The 23189-nt window shown below is 39.4% G+C and overlaps 1 protein-coding gene across 2 annotated transcripts in view; it reads left to right on the plus strand.

Annotated features, from left to right (window-relative positions):
• The window catches only part of SV2B (synaptic vesicle glycoprotein 2B), a 57725-nt gene that overhangs the window by 25979 nt on the left and 8557 nt on the right, over positions 1-23189 (plus strand). The window contains exons 2-5 of one of the 2 annotated variants that reach the window (XM_069984895.1): positions 8173-8877; positions 20264-20444; positions 20628-20779; positions 22251-22384. In XM_069984895.1, the coding sequence (XP_069840996.1) occupies positions 8343-8877; positions 20264-20444; positions 20628-20779; positions 22251-22384 (1002 nt within the window). In that variant the 5' untranslated portion in view covers positions 8173-8342. Of the gene's footprint in view, positions 1-8172; positions 8878-17454; positions 17567-20263; positions 20445-20627; positions 20780-22250; positions 22385-23189 lie in introns of those variants that run through there. The other variant, XM_069984901.1, reaches the window with a different exon arrangement.

Here is a 23189-nt window from a genome sequence, read left to right on the forward strand (position 1 = left end):
AGACACCGTTGGATAGTATGGGTTGACACTGTTGTACCCTTGGACTGGAGGGCAGCTAGAACATTTGATGTTAGTCAAGGTTCTTTAGCCACCATCTGCACAATCTTTCATTAAAAACTCTTGTCAATTTTTCTTTTCCGTCCACATCTAGGGAGGTTAGCCACAGTGCCATGGGCTTTAAACTTCTTGATGACACTGCCACGACAATGAAGCAAAGTTTCTTTTACAACATGAAAAGTCACCAATACATTCTGCAGTTTCAAAACTGGACACCCCCATTAAACAATGCTGGAACATACCTCTGTGGGCCTGTAATTAGTTTGGCTGGGTTTTCCCAACCTTTGATGGCATGGATTTTGTGCCTTTGATGGCATGTATGTATCAGAGCATGGAGAGTATGGACAGGCACAGAAACCATTAACTTCAATGACCCAATGAGTCAGCTAGTAACTATGTTTGGGTTATTGACTAAAGTATATATGGTTATACTTGGATTTAAATGTTTGGGAAATTATCTGAACATAGTCACTAACTAACTACATTTGGACCATTCAAGTCAACTGGACCTATGCCTGTCTGTGCATGTAAATGTTGTGATTCTATTTTAACAGGTTGCTGATGTATACATGCCACAGAATATTTTTTTTTCCTTACAGATTCCATGTATATCCCACAGAAAAAAAGATGTTGAATGTAACTTTCATATTTATTCTTGGAGTCATAATTTCTGAGGGATGATAAACCTGTACACATAGAGACCATAGAGCCTAAATGGCAGTGCATGGCTTTATAAAGTAGTCATACGGGGACTGTGCACTGCCTTATACAGTAGGTTCTGTGCCACAGGCATCATTATGTTTAGTATGAGACCATTAAAACCTGTATATATAGGAACCTGTAAATTATTCTCAGGTCACTTGTTAGTATGGTCAATCATTTATAATTACAATAAAAAATCCATCCTCTAGAGTTCTATGTACAGTGAACTCAACCAAACAATATAAGGCCATGTTCACACTTAGTAAGAGACCGGCCATTCCGTGACCCAGCCGGGTCATGGAGCGGCCGGTCTCTGAAAAGATCATCACAGGCGGTACTGCAGTACCGGCCGGATGATCTTATTGGCCGCAGGGTTCTGATGCGGGCGCATCCGTGTGTGCCCACATCAGAACTCCCCACAGCACACTATGGAGCTAGGGCCGGAGCCGCTCGCTCCATAGTGTGCACTGACAGGGTTTTCTGCAGCCGCTATTCACTGAATAGCGGTCGCAGAAAACTAACATGTCAGTTGTTTGCAGCACCGCTAGGGATCGTATACTATGTGTGTACGCTCCGGCTGGGATCCTATAGATGGAGAGGTAAGGTATATTTTCGTAATAATCACGTTGTGTGAACATAACCTAAAGGTGGAATTGGTTTTTATTAGTTTATCCAAGTTTTCTCTGGAAACTATTCCAGCAAGTATACAGAGAGAATTCTCCCAGTGTTATAAACAAAGTCGCCCAGTGTGTTAAAAGTATATGCCAGTTAATCTTATCATGTTATTGGCATACAGTAAATCTGAATACAATTCACTCACAGGAAGGTATGGTGTAGTACAGCATAGTGATGGTATGGCACACATGCCTAAGAAAGGAGGTGAATGTGCGCAGAAGACATGGCGTTACTAACAGGCATGGACGTTTAGCATGCTAGGAGACTGTTTATAACGCTATCAGAATCGTCTCTGTGTGTTTGCTGAAATTATTTTCAGGAAAAACAAAAACTTGTATATGTTTGATGGAATAATTTTCAGGGAACAAATTGGAAAATCTAATGAAAAGGAAAACTGGTGAGTCATTTCTTTATGAGAGGAGTTGGACCTCTTTTCTGACACCCCTCCCAGCTGTATACTACAACAGATTTATGTTGGTTATGTACAGTAATCAGCCATCAATATGAATCAAAAAGTATTTTAGTGGTCTCTGCAGCAGACTAGCTAAGGCCACTTATGTATTAATATATGATCTTCTGAATATTAGATCATGGATTTGTTCTTAGCTCTTATTAACAACAGTAAATAATACATTGGATTTTTGAACATGGTCAATCAGCCCACTGTGGGGTGGGGGAGGGGGGGGGTTAATGAGTTGCCGTTGGCTAACAATATGGTAAGTATTACAGCAATCACTGTTTAACCAGCTCATCTCTGGAGCTCCGGAACAGGGAGTAGGCTGTATTCTTCAATTATCTCACATCAAATGGTTTCAACCAAATGTACTGTATTTGCTAATGATGATAATTGGGATAAGAGAACAGCTGCTCTAATGAGCTGACATTGCCGGCTCCAGACTCCAGATCAGGCTCCAGAAACACCATGTTGCACTAATTAAAATGAAACACTTGCTAGGAGCATCTCCAAGACTGAGCACAACCATCACAAACCACATTGATTCCTCATAAACTGATAATTATTATTTACTAAACCTAAAATGTAATAGTCACAAAAGATCTACTCTTATATATCTATAAAAGTCCCCCAATTTGACAGATATGTTACCTCTACCTGTAGCTTATTCACTTGACAGCTCTTGTTAGTGTCAGCAGTTGGATATGAAGCTTGCTGCAATATTCTTCAATTAATTATAGACAAGAAGTGTCTGTACAAGTACTGTACTTGAAGTACTGTCTCTGTGAAGTACTGTACTTGTATCTGTATTTAAGGCCATTATGCCCTCTTGTTAGGATCCAGCCAGTACTAAAGGGGTAGCATACCTAATGTAGCTAATTCCATTTTTAGCACAAAATATCGAACAGTCTTACAAAGACTATTCATAAGGCCGTGAAAATAAATCCTTGGCCCAATGTCAGAAGTGACACATTTTTCTATCTGTATTTTGACCACAGCACCGAACTGACCTCTGTGGTTGTACCGAAACAAAAAGCATAGATCCCTATTAGACTGACCTTGTCCATTTTTTACAAGGAACCTACACGGAGTACATGAAGCTGACAGTAATAAAACAACTTTGGTATCCGCCACTTCATAGTAAAATCGCTCAGTGTACAGTATTAGTAAGTGTGCTCACATCCCTTACTGACAGCAGCTCCCTGTGTACCTCATAGAGCTCCAATCAGACTTCCCTTCTCCAGGCTGTGCTGTCCTGCTCTGTGGTGAGTATGTCCATAAAATGGCTGACATGGAGGAGCATGTGACCATGTCCATTTCTCTTTGTCCTCCATAGACATTTACACGCTCAGTAGTGGACACTGGGGGAGGGGGGAGCCATCCTTACATGCTCCGCCATGTCCTCCAGACTCACCACAGAGCAGGACAGCACAACCTTGAAGGAGGGAAGTCTGATTGTAGCTCCATGAGATACACAGGGAGATGCTGCCAGTATATACAGTGAGTACAGCTACTATTCTTGTACACTGAGCAATTTTACTATAAAGTGGCCAACCCCTTCAAGGATATAGTATAAATTTTACAAATTAAATATGCTCCATTGTCCTTTATTAATTGCCTATACACCCATTAACTTCAATGGGGCTAATCTGCAGTAAGACAGCACAACCACTATATACTGTATATAGCCAAGCCGGGAGAACTATTATTTTGTATATATTATTAAAGATTAAAATAGTTTTTTAGGACTATAGATCACAGGCACTGCTCAGTTCAATAAAATAATATCATTTTTAATTGGCTTCTTCTAGTTTCTTCCAGAGGCTACATTTTACTATGTGGGTCTCATCATTAAAAAAAAAATACAATACAATAAAAAATTATATATATATATATATATATATATATATATATATATATATATATATCCTTGTCGTTTTAGTGAGTGAAAGAAGACTAACAAATGCCAGTACAAATAAATTCAATGTTCTGGAAAAATACACATAGAGAGGGCCTGTACCTTGTACGGACTGCATTATCTGTTCTAACTACTTATGTATTATTTTACTACTGAAGCGTTGTTGATAAATAATGTGATAATGAGGCCATTTTAAGCATCTTCTTCTCTTTACTGCACTCCAGTATTATCATCTCGGGAGCTGAATAGCAAATGTTTAGGCAGTCGGAAGAGCCGCATTGTATGCGGAGCACGTAAAGTGTAACCATGCACAAATTCCGATTTGCTTAGAGAATTCCCAATTCACACCAAGTACCTGAGTATAAAGTGAGAGTCTGCCGCCTCATTTCATCATTGCAACCTACAGGATTTTGGCGGTCTATGAGCTGATGCCTTGCTTTAGGAATCATTGATCACGATAATGAGAACTTGAAAACACATAGATTGCTGTTTGCGTCTTCTTTATATACTCCATTGCTTGTCTAGGTGCATGTAGATGATTCCTGTAAGGAATATAGAAGTTGTAAATGGTAGGGATGAATGGAAGAAGGTGAATAATTGATGTGGACCTCATGGAGTCACTTCTTTCTACCGAAAACTACTGAAATAAATGACTTTGAGGTTTTCTTCTCCTCAGTTTAGCACATTCCTCCCGCAGCTCTGTGTCACGTGAGGAAAAGGGCACATGATGGAAGTCTATGGGGGACGTCTATTCACACTGACACAGATTAGGGGACAAGGCATTCGTCTCCCCGCTCATTACTCTGATCGCTCAGGGTGTGAATATTCAGTTCCAGTGTGCAGTGTGTATGGTACAGTTGTTGCAGACCTTGTATTGAAATGTACCCAAAGTTCCTAATTTTTGCAAACCAGAAAGGTTCCCATGTAGCTGTAGTGCAGTATAAAGAATATTTGCACAAGTTCTGCGTCCATGCAATGTGGTGTTGGAACTTATAACTTGCAGTTGGATGATATGATTTTAGATATTTCTGTAAAGGAGCCACAGGTTGATGCTCAGTAGTTACATTGAGGCCCACAATAAAGGTCCCGAAAAGTCTAAGAGCAATATAACAATTACTCATTCACTACAACACAGATGTATGAAGTTTTGTGTAGGTATTATTCATTACAGAAAGAACGAGGCCTGTACATTGCTGAACAATCTGCATTTCTGTGAATGCATTCATCAGCCTCTCCTCATCACGTGAGGCCCATTTTCCAGTGATTACATAAGAATAAATGGAGGATGATTCCATTGTGCAATCCGAGTTGCTTTTGCTGTACTATTCTAGTTATAGTTTCTTTCCATTTTAAGAATTGCGTTTTAAATATTTAAACACTCAAGCAGAGCTTTTATATAATACAGACGCTCCATGCTTGAAATTGTTCTTCGTTTTCAGAAAACTCACAAATAATAGTTATATATAGAACTTCCAGCACGTAATGTAGATTGTTGTATAATTTATAGCATTCAGAATTGGAATGGAATTTTTTTTTTAAATCACAGAAAAGTGGTGAGTATAAGATTTTTTCAATGGACATATATATTGCAGTTATTGAAAAACTACAATTAGACAGCCAAAGCTTTAGCTATCCAAGCATGATGGAAATTGTAGTTTTGAAACAGCTTGAGGGCTGTGAGTTTGACACCCGTGTTAGGATGACATACTAATGCGGTGTAATTCTTAGAAGTGACATTTTCAGTAGAAGCTATCATCAATGTACCTGCTATACCAGGGTTGCAGTTTGACCCCTGTGCCCTAAATGAACTGCGTGATTTCCCCAGGGAGCTCTATATTACTGCTTGGATCTAGAGATAATTCAGTCTAACAATGCAGGTGCGTTTAGTCCTCCAGACTATCTATATGGGTCTGAGACTTGTTGGTCCACAATCTTGCCTTTAGACTCTACAATGGCAGTAAAATGATTAAATTTGTACGAGTACAATGACATTTTCGAGACTTATTATTTGCTCAGCTCTTTCAGTTTACCGTCATAAATCGATGTTGTAAGAGTGAAATCGTTTTTTTTGAATTTTTTTTAAAGAAGCTAAACATTTATTTATTTGCGAACGAAACTCATTTGTCCTATTACCTGAGAAAAATGCATGAGCAAAATGGTGTATAAAGAAGTATAAACTATAGTCCATTGCATGAAGCAAACATATCTCTGTCATATATCTGACAGATTATCTGCCAAAGATTTGAAGCCAAAGCCAGAAACAGACTATAAACAGAGATGAGGTCATAAAGGAAAGACTGAGATTTTTCCTCTTCTTAAATCCATTCCTGGTTTTGGCTTCAAATCTTTGGCAGATAATCTGTGTAAATGAACCCTTAGTATGCCGCCAGAAAGGTACCAATACTGCATGCACACAGCACAGCAATAGGCCAAATAGCTTACCAGTTTTATGAGATTGTACTCATGTTATTGATTGTATTTTGAGAACCAGGCACTGCAGTAGCGACTGATGGTGCGTTTACACGTAACGATTATCGTGCAAATTTGCGCGATAACGATCAAATTCGAACGTTAATCGTACGTGTAAACGCAGCGAACGATCAAACGACGAACGAGAAATCGTTCATTTTGATCTTACAACATGTTCTCAAATCGTTGTTCGTCATTCGCAAAAAATTCGCAGATCGTTCCGTGTAAACAGTCATTCGCCGATTTAACCAATGTGTGAGATAGGCTTAAGCGATCGCAAAACGATCGCAAAACGATTTTCCGTACAATATAATGTACCGTCTAAACGCTGATTGTTATGAAAAAAAAAAACGTTACTCCAACATCGTTAATCGTACGATCGGGCCAGTTATCGTTTCGTGTAAACGCAGCATTACTCTCATCTATGGCTGTACTTGTCAGGTTATCTTCTAAGAACATGTACGCAAGTAGCAAAAAATAATCAAGCAACAAATATTCTCTGCACATTTTTGGTTGTGTACTGTGATGTATTCATAACGTTATATAGGCAAATCCATTACAACTGAATGTACTTGCAGCATACCTGGAATTTCTTGGCAATATTAATATTTTTAAGCAATACAAATTATTATCATAACAATTTAACCTTATTGAAATGCCTTTGCAAAATGTAAAAATATACAATATTCCTTAACTGTATATCTCCAGTATGGTATCAGTGGAGTGTGTTTGATTAATAAGGGAATCCAAAACTTTTTTTTTAATATTTAAAATGCATAAGTGAAATACTGTATGAAGTCACTGGAGTTAATGAAACGGTAGAATTGGCTCCCCACCAATATCAGTTAGAGACGGCACGGTCCTTTCTGATTGCATTCATCTTTTCTCAGTACAGTATGTGGCCCAGACTTTCATTGAGTGTCTCCTAGCTTCAACCTGCTAGCAGGTGCTGCAATATTATTTTTTGTTTTTGTGCCTGGTTTGCTGCCATAGATGCTGGTAATTGCTGATATGTTTTTTTTTTTTTTAACCCTAAGACACTGGGAACATTTTAAAAGAGACACAAACAGGAAGGACTTACTGTCATCTAATAGATGGTACCAGCGGTTTGGGTGGGTTGGTTGGTGAAAGCAGTATAGCTTTAAGTTCTTATTAGCTGCTGTATGTCCTGCAGGAAGTGGTGTATTCTTTCCAGTCTGACACAGTGCTCTCTGCTGCCACCTCTGTCTCAGTCAGGAACTGTCCAGAGCAGTAGAAAATCCCCACACAAAACCTTTCCTGCTCTGGCCAGTTCCTGACATGAACAGACATGGCAGCCGAGAGCACTGTTGTCGGACTAGAAAGACAACTTCACTTCCTGAAGAGCATACAGCAGATGGATAAGTACTGGAAGACATGAGATTTTTAAATAAAAATAATTTACAAATCTGTTTAAGTTTCTGTTGTAAAAACAGTGTATTTTCTCTGGAGCGCCCCTTTAATGCAGTTTTTGGATTTTTATTTTGTTGCCCAAGTCAATAGTGGATATGAAAAAAAAAATGGTTGAAAGAAGGACTTACGTGTCTATTTCTCTTTGATCTATTACTGTGTATGGCTTCACAAACTCTCTGTAATCCATCATAAAATTGTTGATTAAAACGCTTCCAATATTCAGCTAACTGCTGCAAGTCTTCCCCTGGGAATCGTACCTGCTATTTATCTTCTGTTCGGAATCTAAGATCATTCACAATATTTTTTTTTTTTTCACTTTTAGAATTAAACCGTCAATTCATTTGAAAATCACATACGAGATGTATAATGAACTCCCATATTGAACGCTGCATTCATCTTTTCACATGTGTCATTTTGTGTTGTTTATGTTCTCTAATCTAGCTGTATTCTTTCTGTGTATTTACAGAATGCATTGTACGAAACAAAATGATTCAGACAATTATCTTGGCCTTTGATGGTGAAGCTACAAGCCGCAATTGTTGAATTGTCGAATCGAATTGCAAAAACAGATCTGTCTCCGGATTAATCTGTCCCATTGTAAACACTGGCACGTATAGCATCGTAATCTAACCCAAAATGGAAGATGGCTACAGGAATAACTCTAACTTTTACCAAGGAGCACGAGATATAGCACGAGAAGTGAAGAGGCAAACAAGTAACCAAGCCATGGATTATTACCAGAATAATACATATGGTGGTTATTCATCTAATGATGGATATTACAATAGCGGAGATCCTGTAAATCAGGAGGAAGATGCTCAGAGTGACGCTACAGAGGGACATGATGAAGATGATGAGATATATGAAGGAGAATATCAGGGTATACCACACCCTGATGATATCAGGGCTCAACAGAAGGACACAACCATGAGAGATGAGTTTAGAGACCATGCTGATATCATGGCAGAGAGAAAGGAGGATGAGGAGCAGTTGGCTTACCAATATGAGAACATCATACAGGAATGTGGCCATGGGCGTTTCCAGTGGACCCTTTTCTTTGTTTTAGGGCTTGCTTTGATGGCTGATGGAGTAGAGCTCTTTGTTGTAGGATTTGTGCTCCCCAGCGCTGAAAAAGACATGTGTTTATCACGCTCAAACAAAGGAATGCTGGGTAAGTAGGTCCCAATGTTTTTAATGGTATAATGTAGGTAATTTTGTAGATTTTAGTTTATTCACATTATTTTACGATTAAATTATGATTACCATGGTATGTTATGATAATATATTGACTTTAACTTATGACTATGAGACCTGAGACCTCCAGCAATCCATAGATTAAAGGGGATACAGCACTTGTTTAATGTGGGGGCCTCATTTTATTTCCCCCTGTCTCCAGGCCACCTGACTATACAGTGGGCAGTGCTGCCTACCCTGTGCAGCAGGTGGATGAGGTGCTACTCTGAAGGGCGAAACCAACTCTGTACCTCCTTCATTCTTAACGCTGGTGGCAGCCCCAGAGGTTGGACCTCCTCCAGTCACAAACTGACAGCAAATCATAGTGACTAGCCATCATTTTATAAGATGAAAAAAACCATTTAAATATACAGTGACAGCAAAGCCTTAGTCTATGTAAAACTTAAAATGTTAGGATTTACCGTATTTAACCAGAATCCCCCCCATCTATGTGGGCTATGTACGGTCCTACAATATCCCTTCTGTGTTTCAGTTAAAGGGGTTCTCCCACGAAGCTATGTTGGTAAAAGGAGTACAAATGTCCTGTTTTCTTTGTAAAATTACCTACACATCACTGTACTGTTGTATTTCCACATGGGTCTGACCACATCCTAGGAAGTTTCCTCTTTATATTGTGACCCTGCTATTCCCATGCAACGCAGTATACACTTTCCTATAATCTACCTTGCTCCCATGCACATTAATATGAATGATGGACAAACATTACCAGGGCAGTCAATGGTCTAATACATGAGTATTACACATCATCAATAAGGTCATATTGCATGGTAGGAAGCAAGGACAGCTCCTGGTGTACATTGGCACATGGATTACAACATAAAGTGGTCTTTTGGATTTACATGTGTAAAGAAGTGACTTTGGTCAGTGGGCTAGGCATTTCCACAGTTTTGTTAAGGGGTAAATTGTTTAAACTACATCTTTTGTGAACAAATCAAAGGGTTAATAACATACGTTTCTATTAACTAAGTACAATCTTTACAAAAGCAACCAACCAGTAATAAACTTTCACTGATCCGATAAAATTGCATTTTTTTGTTTTTGTCTTCCATGGAAAATAACCTACGTAAAATAAGCCATAGGATGATCACTTATACAACACACTTGGTATTTAATCTACTATATAGCTGAATGAAGTGCCTTATGCAAGACTGCACTGTAACTTGCAAGATACCAGATAATATCATTACCATCTGTCACGTCTGGCCTTTCCATGAACCAAGAAATAAAATTAAATATTCTGTTTACTATTCATTTCATTCAAGAGAAGAAACTAGCAATCTGGAAACATTTCATAATTTCATGTCTCAATTGAGAAATAAATTCAATGATGAAACCTCCTATGAGATCAATAAACCTTAAAAAATCTAGTTATTAATGAGATTATAATTTTTTTTTGCCTAAGTAGATTTTGCCTGCTGATAAGTTCCCTTTATTATTTTGCATTTAGCTAGCAAGCTATTTGCTATGAAACCCAGAAGGTCTTATCTTATAAATAGGCGTTGCATTTTCAACAAACTTTACATTAATCAATGGTAGAAATTAATAAAAGAAACACTGTAATATATGTTATTAGAGTAAAATGCCTAATTTTCCACTTATCAGCTGCTTTTTCTCCTCTTCCTACCACTGCATTGACTATTTACTTAATTCACTGCACAATCTGTCTTAAGAGATATGATGGATTATTGGCTCCAAAGGGATCAGGTTACAAGCTGTCCTTAGAAATCTATTGAGATAGGAAGAGTGAACTGTTCTAGAGAAACAAAGACATAAGAAGATGAAGCATCTATCTATGAAGCAACTAACCACCCTAGGTCTGAATTTAGAGCTGCACTGTTCAGTCCATTTTATATTGTTCTTCATAGTACTTATGGTGTGCTATAGAGATATAGGGAAGCAGGGTCACATTTTCTTTGTTTCTGTTATGTATGAGTTTAGAAAAAAATGACAATTTCCTGAAGAGGGGAAAACTGCCAGAAAAAAGATACATAATAACCATTAGTGTTGAGCAAGCGCTAAAATTCCCGAGTGCTCATTACTTCAAACGTTTTTCAAAGCTCGAATGCTCGATTTGAGTAATAAACTCCATAGAAATCAATGGGAGACTCGAGCATTTAACTAGGTGTCCCATGCTCGGCAAAGAGTAGGGTGTCTGGTTCACCTTCCAGTAACCTATTGTATTTTTTAGTCAGCATTTTTGTATATTTCGTCACTTGTAGGCCAGGTTCAGACTATGTAAGTTTGCGGCTGTATTTGCGACTGTAATTGTGCGGCGGTATTTTTGGTGGTTCATGCGTACGCTGGAAAGTATAGGATATATGGCTGCACAGTGCACACTATGTATGAATCTACGGCCCGATCCTAAACGGACCCGTAAAAAAGGAACAAGACCATTGTTTGCTGCTGGAAACGCGGCCGTGGATTGACAGGCGGTCCGTACGGAGTACTTCAAAAATAGCCGGCAATGATGCCGAATGCCGATGCCTCTAATAGTTAATATATTAAATTAATAAAACACATTTTCTTTGTAATAAAGTCCCTTTCGTTGTTCAATAATTTAATTCTAACGAATCCATCATTTTACAATTAAATATACTGTTAAAATAAATATATATATAAATAAATGTATATTTATATATATATTTATTTTTTGACAGTATATTTAATTGCACAATGATGAATTCGTTAGAATTAAATTATTGAAAAACGAAACTGAATTTATTTCATCGAAAATGTGTTTTATTAATGAAATATTAATTAGTACAGGAAGCTCCATAAGCCGTTAATTCATATTCCCGGTAATAGAGCATTCTGTACTAATCATCACTTAACTTTAATTAAAACATCAAATGTTTCTTCTAATTATGTTATCACAATAGCATTATTAGAAGAAACATTTCGAATTATATGTGCGCTCAGCTGATTGGCTGATCGGCTGAGCGCACATATAAAGAGGCGGTCCGCAGTACAGTGACTTCATTGTGCTGCGGACCAGCGAAGAGGACACATCGGGGTGAGTATAGAGCTCTCCCCACCCCCTCCCCAGCACTGCACCCCTCCCAGCAAGGAAGGGGGGGTCAGTTAACCCCTTCCTTGCTGGGATGGGTGCAGTCTGACATCAGTCTGGCCCCCAAGGGGTTAAGGGGGATGCAATACATTCCAATACATACATTCAAAATTGGCGCTCTTGGACCGGGCGGCAGCAGGCTGGTAAGATTTAGGCTGGGGAGGGCCTAAACCAATGGCTCTTCCCACCCTGGTGTTACCAGGCTGCTGTCGTTTGGTTTTTAACCCGGCTGGTTATAAAAATAGGGGGGACCCTATTTTTTTTAAATAAATAAATAATTTAAAAAAAACCGCATAGGGTCCCCCCTATTTTTATAACCAGCCGGGTTAAAAACCAAACGACAGCAGTCTGGTAACACCAGGGTGGGAAGAGCCATTGGTTTAGGCCCTCCCCAGCCTAAATCTTACCAGCCTGCTGCCGCCCGGTCCAGGAGCGCCAATTTTGACGCTCCGGGACCACTGGCACCCGGCTCTTCCCAGTACCCCTGGTGGCATTGGGTACTGGGGTAATAATAGGGGGTTAGTGTTAGCCATTTTATACCGGCTAACACTAGGCCCCAACTTAGTAATGGATTCCGTCTATTAGACGGCTTCCACTACTAAGTCTATAAAGTAAAGAAATAAAGACAAGACACAAGTTAAAAAATTTTTTTATTCAAATAAAAACACCCCCACACCCCTCATTGACCATTTTATTATAAAAAAAAATTTAAAAACGCTGGTCATCGACGTAGTCCACGGAATCCGACGTAATCCCCAGGATACCGATATCCGAAAAACAAAAAGGGAGAAACACACAAAAAACACACAAACAGGAGCACAACACCCATCATTGTGAGCGGTGTTGTGCTCCTTACAGTATGCAGCATCTTTACAGATCGCTGCTTACAGTCTGGCCCCCAAGAGGTTAAGGGAGGATGTATTGCATCCCCCTTAACCTAACCCCTTGGGGGCCAGACTGATGTCAGACTGCACCCATCCCCGCAAGGAAGGGGTTAACTGACCCCCCCTTCCTTGCTGGGAGGGGTGCAGTGCTGGGGAGGGGGTGGGGACAGCTGTATACTCACCCCGATGTGTCCTCTTCGCTGGTCCGCAGCACAATGAAGTCACTGTACTGCGGACCGGCTATTTATATGTGCGCTCAGCCGATCAGCCAATCAGCTGAGCGCACATATAATTCGAAATGTTTCTTCTAATAATGCTATTGTGATAACATAATTAGAAGAAACATTTGATGTTTTCATTAAAGTAAAGTGATGATTAGTACAGAATGCTCTTTTGCCGGCAATATGAATTAACGGCTTATGGAGCTTCCTGTACTAATTAATATTTAATTAATAAAACACATTTTCGATGAAATAAATTCAGTTTCGTTGTTCAATAATTTAATTCTAACGAATCCATCATTTTGCAATTAAATATACTGTCAAAATATAAATATATATATAAATATATATTTATTTATTTATATATATATTTATTTTAACAGTATATTTAATTGCAAAATGATGGATTAGTTTAAATTTAATTATTGAACAACGAAAGGCACTTTATTACAACGAAAATGTGTTTTATTATTTTAATAGATTAACCATGAGAGACATCGGCATTAGTGCAGAGGATCGCAAACCCCGGTAATAGCAATTCATGTAAACTGTGTTCCCTGCTTTCCCAGATGCATCCAGAGGTGTTTGCATCACTTTCTTAAGATTTTATTTGTTATTTTTAGTTGAACCAGATTTCCAAGTAAATGACCGTATGTTTTGAGCCGCATGTCTATTTTTTCCCACGGCCGTAGTTTCATCCGCACATTTACAGCCGCATAAAAAATACAGCCGCACAGTTACATAGTGTGAACCTAGCCGTAATGTGTAAATGAAATATACAAAAATGAGAACGAAAAAATGCAATATATCACTGCAATACACATTAGAACTCTGGCAGCATGTTGTCAATTGTCAGCATACCGCCGGAGATAGTTCTAATATTGCAGTAACGTATTGGATTTTTTAATTCTAATTTTTGTATATTTCATTTATGCATCCCTTCAAGGGAGGAAATATACAAAAGTTAGAATGAAAAATGCAACAGGTTACTGCGGTGGGTGGGAAATTAAACTAACTGATGATAAATATGACTGATCGTTCGGCCGTCAGTTATCAAAGGTGTATGGTCACCTTTACCTTAGCACCACCAGCAACTAGCTTGATCATTAATGAGGATTAATATTGTTATTCCTCATGAACATGCACACCAGCTTTCTCTTAGAGGGAATGTACCATCAGGTACATGGCTTTGGGTTATTTACATGAATGGATCGGTGTCGCCATGGGGATGCTGGTGGCACAATCCTTTTTTTGAACCGCTGCCCAAAAAACTCTCCCCTCTGTCATGAGGCTCCAATTATTCTAATAGAGACGCGTCACAGAAGGGAAGGGGAGATAATCACACTGGGGGCTGGTGTGCCTGCCCCCAGTGCATCATGCCGAGATGGTGCTCAGGAATAGACCAGCGCCTTATGCAGGAATCGGGCGGTGGTTCAAAAAAGGACCACGCATCAACATCCCTGCGCCGGTACCTATCCATTCCTGTAAAAAGCCCAAAGCCATGTACTTGATGGTATATTCACTTTAATTTTCTCCGGAGAGTAAAAGAGTATTTTAAAGTAATGTTACCCCTAACAATTTTTGTTACCATACTAATGTATAGTTTTGATTAAAGAGTTTTGTTGTTTGGAATCCATAGAAAAACTATGGACATGGTCATGCTGGGTCAATTCCATGCAAAAGTTCTATTCTGATTCAATAGGGATTGTGAACAAAACTTACCCAGTGTGGACATATCCATTGTTATCCAATCTTCTGGTGGCAGGAGTGAGTGTACATCAATGGGTAACAATTCTTAATGACAGGAACTCTTTTACCATTTTGCATATAGCGCCCCGTTACATATGTGTCTCTGTAGTTGCAGACTACAAATAAACCCTATGTAGTTTGGTCCTACAGTAATATTGCTCTTTGTGTGTTCCCTACTCCTTGTTAACCCCCATGGCCAGTGAATGTTTTCCAGCTTCTAAAGTAATAAGCACCTACTATGCAGGATATTAAGATTATTGTTGTTTTTATATTATTATTATTATTATTATTATTATTATTATTATTATTATTTCCTTTTGCTTAATTTGCTTGCTGTTTATTAATTCTCAGTATATATTTATATATTCACAGTATGTCCCATAAAATACATACATTAACCCTTTTCTTATGTAAGGTGTGAAGCCAGCCGTAGTGAGAAAATAAATTATATTTCTGTCAGCTAATCTTACTCAATGTCACAAAACCCTTCTGCTGGGTAAAATTCTATCATGTTGCAGATGGCAGTTGTGAAAGTTTTTGTGCGGTCAGGTACGCCCTGTCATAATGCATTGCTGTAATGTAAGCTGCGCGCTGGCAGAATTCCGCTAACAATGTGTCACAGCCGAGATTATTCCACAGTCGGAAGCTGTGCAAGCTTAGTCAGAGCTCTCTGGAGACTTCCTCTAATGTGCTTTCAGACCACCTCTGCCTGTGTGTTTGCTTAACAGGGTTACATTCTAATGGAGAATGCTAAAATTAGCCTCGCCCATCAATTCAAAGGACTCACTGAGCATAGGCTAATATACTGTTGTCTATACATCACCTGCAGTTCAAACTTGGTGTGTCCTTTACAATGTAACACTGCGGTGAAGATTTCAACCGTCCTGAGAATGTATTTGCCCAACACAGTGATAAATGGCTTATAGTAAACTATTAGTTTCCCCTACAATAAATATTTTATGTACAGAGAAACTTCTTTGAGAAGACCACCAACAATTGTGTTCTTAAAGGAGTAATACTCTCAAAGGCGCTAACCAGTAAGTATAGGATAGAATGTATAATATAATAATATAAGTATAGGATGGAACTGCAATCTGTTACAGAAAATTTGGTATATAAAGAGGTGGACTTCTTAAAGGGGTATTCTGCTCAAACATAGCTTTTGATATGTTGCTGCCCATGTCGAGCCTAACACTTCCTTCCATACTTGTCAATCTATTGTCTATTCACTCTTTTCCCAGTTTCGAGCTGCTGCTTTCTGCTAAAGACACAAAAAACTGTGTGTGAGCTTTTCTCTCCATCTTCCGCTCTCCCTCCCTCCGCCCTCTTTGGAGACCCTATCTGCAACTTTGTAGCAACTTTGTAATGCTGGGAGAATTAATCACAGTGAGTTCATCAGCAACTTGATCTCAAAGTAAACCTCCCAGCATTACAAAGAAGCTACAATGTTGCAGATAAAGCCTGACAGGGGCTTGTTTACATCAGCGTCTCAGAAGGGAGGGGAAGGAAGGAAGGGGAAATGGAGAGTAAAGCTCACAGAGTTTTTTGTGTCTTCAGCAGAAAGCAGTAGCTGATAACTGGGGGAAGGAGACAGAATAGATAATAACAAGTATGGAATGAATTGTTAGTATCACCATAGGTAGCAACATAAAAAGTTAGATTTGCGTGGAATACCCCTTTATACGCTTTGTTACAGCATATATGCAAAGTGATAATAATAGTAAAAAATAACACTGATATAGTCTTGTATATAAGGAATGTTTTTTTAACTTCAATGTTATGTATATAACCAGATAAAATAAAGGTGCCTTTTTTCCTTCTCAGTACAGAATTCTTTTCACATGACCTAACACTTCATTTGTCATTCATGTAAACTGGACAGAATTCATTAACTTTGTCTCACCACCTAAGCCAAGGTGAAAGCAATGAGACACTGCTAAGATTCACAATAGAGCAATGTGTTCTCAGCAGACAGGAGGTGATGGTAGGGGCTGAGTCAGGCTGTTTGGAGCTGCAGAATCATTCTGTTGTTGATAAAGTACTATAATATTATGCTCCAAAAATACTAATCTAAGTGGATGTAAGCAAAACTTTTTATCTGCATATGTGCACTGAATGAATCCAAAAGTGGTGTCCAGTGGTGTCCATAGAAGAGATCAAACTGGACGCTCAATAATGGAGCTTGGTTTTGCCACCCTGCACAGAAAAACTTGGTCATTTTTCCAATTCCACCCTAAATTACAAACTATTTTTTTTTGCTTTTAACTCTTTGCCTCTATGCAGTACATAGGTTCAACATGGGCCCTGTGCTATTGACTGATGCTATAAGGTTTACTGTAGATATATTTAATGGGGGAGATTTATAAAACATGGCGTGAAGTGAAACTGTCTCAGTTCACCCTAGCAACCAATCAGATTCCACCTTTCATTTTCCAAAGAGTCTGTGAGGAATGAAAGGTGGAATCTGATTGGTTGCTAGGGGCAACTGAACCCGTTTCACTTTACATCATGTTTGATAAATCTCCCCATTGTCCTATGATTTTATTTGCAATTTGTGTTAAAGATTTTATTGAGATATCCCGAGGGCTGCTTCTATTTTCCTCAAACATTCTTTTTAGCCTGAAATATTATCTATACTTAGAAAGAGGGATGACACAACAGTATAGGCTGTATGCTTATGTAAATGTAAGGCATATGTTTGATAAAAAATACACATACATAGTAACGAAAAAAAAGGATATAAATGGAAGCCATGTGTCTTTATGTGTCACCCCACTGAGCTGCTTTAAAATAAAATAAAAAATACCCTGTTTATCACTGTTTTAGTGGAGATAATATCCTAAAGACCTATCTATCCCCTTAGCTGAAAAATAATTCTGTATAAATGTATGTCATATATACACCTTGTGTAACGAAATCCTCCAACCACCAAGACGGGTCACCGGGCGCAGGTCCGATAAAAGCAAGACAAATGAATGTCCAAAAATAAAAGATTAAAAGATTTATTGAGACCCAACGCATTTCAAAACCGTACCAGTTTCTTTTTCAAGAGTCAAGACTTTAGAAAAAGAAACTGGAACGGTCTTGAAACGCGTTGGTCCTTAATAAATCTTTTAATCCTTTATCATTGGACATTCATTTGTCTGCCTTTGTTGGACATGCGCCCGGTGACCCGTGTTGGTGGTTGGAGGACATTGTTACTCATGTCTATTATTCCCTTGTGGATACTAGGAGTGGCTGCGGTCCCTTGCATGCTTTCACGAGAGTGGTGCCTCCCTTGTCTGCACAAATCGACCTGGTGAGGGGTGCTTATCCCTTCACCTTATCTTTTGTTGATTGATCCTTGCCATGGAGCGCTGTCCACTTTCTTTCTCCCTATACTTTGGGATATTTTAACATGCACCAAAGGGAGTACTCTGGAGAAAAATAAAAATGTTTTTTAATCAACTGGTGTCAGAAAGTTATACAAAGTTATAATTTACTTCTATTTAAAAATCTCAAGTCGTCCAGTACTTATAAGCTCCTGTATGTCCTGCAGGACGTGGCATATACTTTCTAGTCTGACACAGTGCTCTTTGCTTACATCTCTGCCCGTGACAGGGACTGTCCAGAGCAGTAGCAAATCCCAAAGAAAACATTGCTTCCAGCAGGACATACAGCAGCAGCAACAGCAAGTACCAAGGTGGCCATACACCTTAATATAATTGACAGCCAAATGATCAGTCATACATATCATGAGTCATTTATATCTCCCATCTGCCACCATGTATCACCCACCAGTAACTTATTGCATTTTTTCATTCTAATTTTGTAGATATCATCCCTTGAAGGGATCTGTACATCAAATATACAAGAATTAGAAGAAAAAGCAAAAAGGTCCTATTCCACGGAATGATTATCGGACGTATTTGGCCGATATCGGCCGTTACGGTCGATTATCGTCCTGTGGAATAGAAGGCAACGATCAGCCAACATCGTTTATGTCGGCTGATCGTTGCATTCTTTGTCTTTCAAACGTGTTAAAAGACAAACGACTGTGATAGCAGCGATCTGCTGCCGTCGCTCCGTGGAATAGGAGCAGGCAGCAGACTGCCGCTATCCTCTATGGGCTGCCCGGACGATCTAGCGATCATCCGGGCAGCTCCCCCGCAGCTCCCCGTGGCCCCTCCCGTACTCAACCGCCCGCTGCTGCCACATGGAATGGCGGCGCCAGCGAGCGAGGAACAAGGAGCAAGCGAGCGCTCCTCTCGTCGGCCCGTGGAATAGGGGCTTGAGTTACTTCAAGACACATTAGAACTCTGATGGTATGGTAAGTACTTGAGATTTTTAAATATAAGTGAATTACAAATCTATATAACTTTGCGGCATCAGTTGATTAAATTTTTTTTCAATATATATATTTTTTTTTTTGAAAAAAAGAAAAGAAAAAACACTTCCAAAGTGTATTAAAATATAGTGTGAAAGGGCCTTAGGCTAAAACAGAAATCCCAGGTATCATAGCCATAATAGCAATAATTCAGAGCTAGATGACCATCCCCTAAGGGTATGTTCACACTGAGTAAATCAGGCGGAAGTATGAGCAAGAATAGGAGACACAGGCTAAAAGCGCCTATACACATTCAATAACTGGTGGCTGAAGGTCAGAGGTGGGTTCTGACGACTTAAGCATAAATGTTTGGGCACCTTAAAGGAGTACTCTACAGGAAAAAAATGAATCAACTGGTTTCAGAAAGTTATACAGATTTGTAAGTTACTTCTATGTCAAGTCTTCCAGTACTTATCAGGCGCTGTATGCCCTGAAATCTTTTCAGTCTGACACAATACTCACTGCTGCCACCTCTGTGTTACAGAAAGCAATACCACTGCTTTGGACAGTTCCTGTCATGGACAGAGGTGGCAGCAGAGAGCACCGTGTCACACTGGAAAGAATACATCACTTCCTGTAGGGCATATAGCAGCTTATAAATACTGGAAGGCTTGAGATTTTTTATTTTTTTTAAATAGAAGTCATTCACAAATGTGTACAACTTTCTGGAACTAGCAGATTTGGAAATAATATTTTACTCCCGACTACCCCTTTAAAGTGATGCATGTATGTATTTTTTTCCCAAGGTTCCCCCTTAAAATCAGTGTTTTACTAATTCATAATCTTTGAGTCTTTTTCCCATTTTCCCCATTGACTTTAATGAGAAAGTTGTATTGAAATCTATTGTTGCCAACATTGCTGCAGTTCATACACATCTTTGAGGTTAGCACTACTGATGTCAATAGCCAGAACACTCACAGTTCATGCTCCTCAATATAATTGTTAATTGTTTACAATGTTTTCCTTGATACGTTTCCTTTTCTCTTATGTTGCATTCCTTTTCATCTTCATGACAGGATTAATAGTGTACCTTGGGATGATGTGTGGTGCATTTGTATGGGGAGGATTGGCAGACAGACTAGGGAGGAAGAAATGTCTCATCATATCACTGGCCATCAATGCTGCCTTTTCATTCATGTCCTCCTTTGTTCAGGGATATGGCTTCTTCCTCTTCTGCCGCCTTATTTCTGGATTTGGGTAAGTACAACTTTTTCATAATATAGTCACACACACACACACACACACACACACACACACACACACACACACACACACTATATTGTACAGTAGGCCTGCAATCATGACAGCAATTTATCTGACATAAATGATATTGTTAGCATATGTGATGAGTTTCTATTTTTTTTTTGTCCCTAATTTTAGCATTGGGGGATCCCTTCCCATTGTGTTTGCCTATTTTTCTGAGTTCCTGTCCCGTGAGAAGAGAGGGGAGCACTTGAGCTGGCTCTGTATGTTTTGGATGATTGGCGCAATCTATGCATCAGTAATGGCCTGGAGCATCATTCCTCACTATGGTAAGGTGTTTTTCTACCATACCTTGGTTTCTCTTGAGGTGAACTATATTACACTTGTTTATACTGTGTATACTGTGTATTTTCATTGGATGTTCAAGAGATTCCATTTATAGCAAACAGCTGGTTTTGCTAAAGGAAAGCCAAAGCCAGACTTATCCCCTAGTATTACATAGTGACCATTCAGAAAGACAACTTGAAGCTGCTAGAATTGAAGCTGCTGCCACAAAGCTCATTGAGGGGGGACAACCTTAATATTATGTCCAGATGCACAAAGTGAGCCTATGGATAGGGGTTGTCTTCATGAGATTGGATTCTTAGCAGCAGAGTGTAAGTACTGGGACAGCACTATTCTGTGTTAAAACACATAATATTATAGATGACAGCAGGGGCGGACGCAGACTGCAAAGAGCCCCTGTGAAAAAAAAGTGTTTGGGCCCCCATAACCTACTCGTTTCTCCACCTTTCTGCCCAAAGGCGCACACATATGTACGCCTGGGTATCCGGTATATGTGTCCTGGTTTCTCGGGAGGGCCCTACAGCGCAGCACAGATGCCAGGGTCCACTAAAAGACTGTACTGTCGTCTGTGCAGGCCCGAGTGTGGGACTGGGGTACCTGTGGCCTGATTATAGGGGGCAGGGGGGCACTGTGCTTTCTCTTACACAGTCCACCCTCTATCTTACAACTTTCAGCAGCCTGACAGACATACTGACAATAATTACTGCCTGCCGCTATTGCTCCTCTTCACAGTCCTGTCCCTGGCAGCCATAACCCTGCAGGATCCCTCCAGCCCCTGTCACCACAAACTCTCTCTTCTCTCCTCCTCACACCAGGTATGCCGGACAGTGGAGTACAGGAGGGGGAGGGCCTGTCAGCAGCGTTCAGGAGGAGAGAGGAAAATCAGCCACAGCCAGGCACAGCATCCAGTCATTAAGTGGGCCCAACAGGAGCAGGGGGCCCGCACTTCCCAGCTGCTGATACCGCCTAGGGGCCCACTATAGACATGTGCCATGCTGAGCTGACACTTCAGAGTTTGAGCTTGGCGGACCCCTCTATTGGCCTGGCCCCCTGTGCAGCTAAACAGGCTGCACAAGTGATATGCCCGCTTATGGATGACAGTTATGGTTACCACCCTCCCCTCTTCATCAGCTTGATGACACAGTGTAGGTTAGACTTTTCCACCAGGGGGGGGCGATACAGGAATATATTTTTTTCTAGCATACAGTGACTGGCTAATCAAAATGTACCTCAACTCAGATATAATGTTACATAGTAATATAACTTCATTAAAGATATAAATATAATATAACTTCATTAAAGATATATATATATATATATATATATATATATATATATATATATATATATATATATAGTATGAATTAAGGCTTTATATACTATTGATACTATTGAAGTAAAGTGTAAATTTAAACCATATTTATACTTTATTATCAACACTGATTTGTTTTTCAGGATGGGGATTCAGCATGGGCACACACTACCATTTCCACAGTTGGAGGGTGTTTGTGGTAGTATGTGTTTTTCCTTGCATTGCTTCTATCATTGCCCTGAAGTTTATGCCTGAAAGTCCTCGCTTCTTATTGGAGGTAAATGCGCCATTCCTATCTCTGCCTGCTGCTGGACCTCACCTGGAGTTTCTGATTTTGATACTTTCTAAAAAAGAGATTCCATTCTTCTATTTGAAATTAAAAGAAGAGTACAGCTGGAATTAAGGGTCGGCCCGGAGACTCAAAACATGACCATTGTCCATATAAAATAACAATAAAGCAAACTCTAATTTGTTTCTCATAGCAAACATGCCCCGATCCCCTACACAGAGAAGTCAAGTGACCCTGGAAGATTAGTCGTTTATTTTTTTTATTTTTTTAGAAAGCTGTGATATGGTATAACAAGTCACTGCTTCCCATTCAGTATGTGTCAGAACATCATTGATGATGGCATCCTTCTCTTTTCTCACTATCTGCCCACCTGACTCTGTAGTATGCTATTCTGTCCCTTTAACCAATATTTAATTAATATATTGAAATGCAAGGACCCTTTAACTTAAAGGTAGAGAAAGTTTCAGAAAGTTAGATTTGTAATTTACTGTTATTTAAAAATCTCCAGTCTTCCAGTACTTATCAGCTGCTGTATGTCCTGTAGGAAACATTGTTTTCTTTTCAGTGTGACACAGAGCTCTCTGCTGCCACCTCTGTCCCAGACAGGAACTGTCCAGAGCAGTAACAAATGCTCATAGAAAACCTCTCCTGCTGTGGACAGTTCCTGTCTCCAATGTCAGCAGAGAGCACTGTGTCAGACTGAACACCACTTCCTGCAGGACATATAACAGCTAATAAGTATGGAAAGACTTGAGTTTTTTAAATAGAAGTGAATTACAAATCTATATAACTT

Source organism: Dendropsophus ebraccatus, chromosome 1, assembly GCF_027789765.1.
Source record: "Dendropsophus ebraccatus isolate aDenEbr1 chromosome 1, aDenEbr1.pat, whole genome shotgun sequence".
NCBI lineage: Eukaryota > Metazoa > Chordata > Amphibia > Anura > Hylidae > Dendropsophus > Dendropsophus ebraccatus.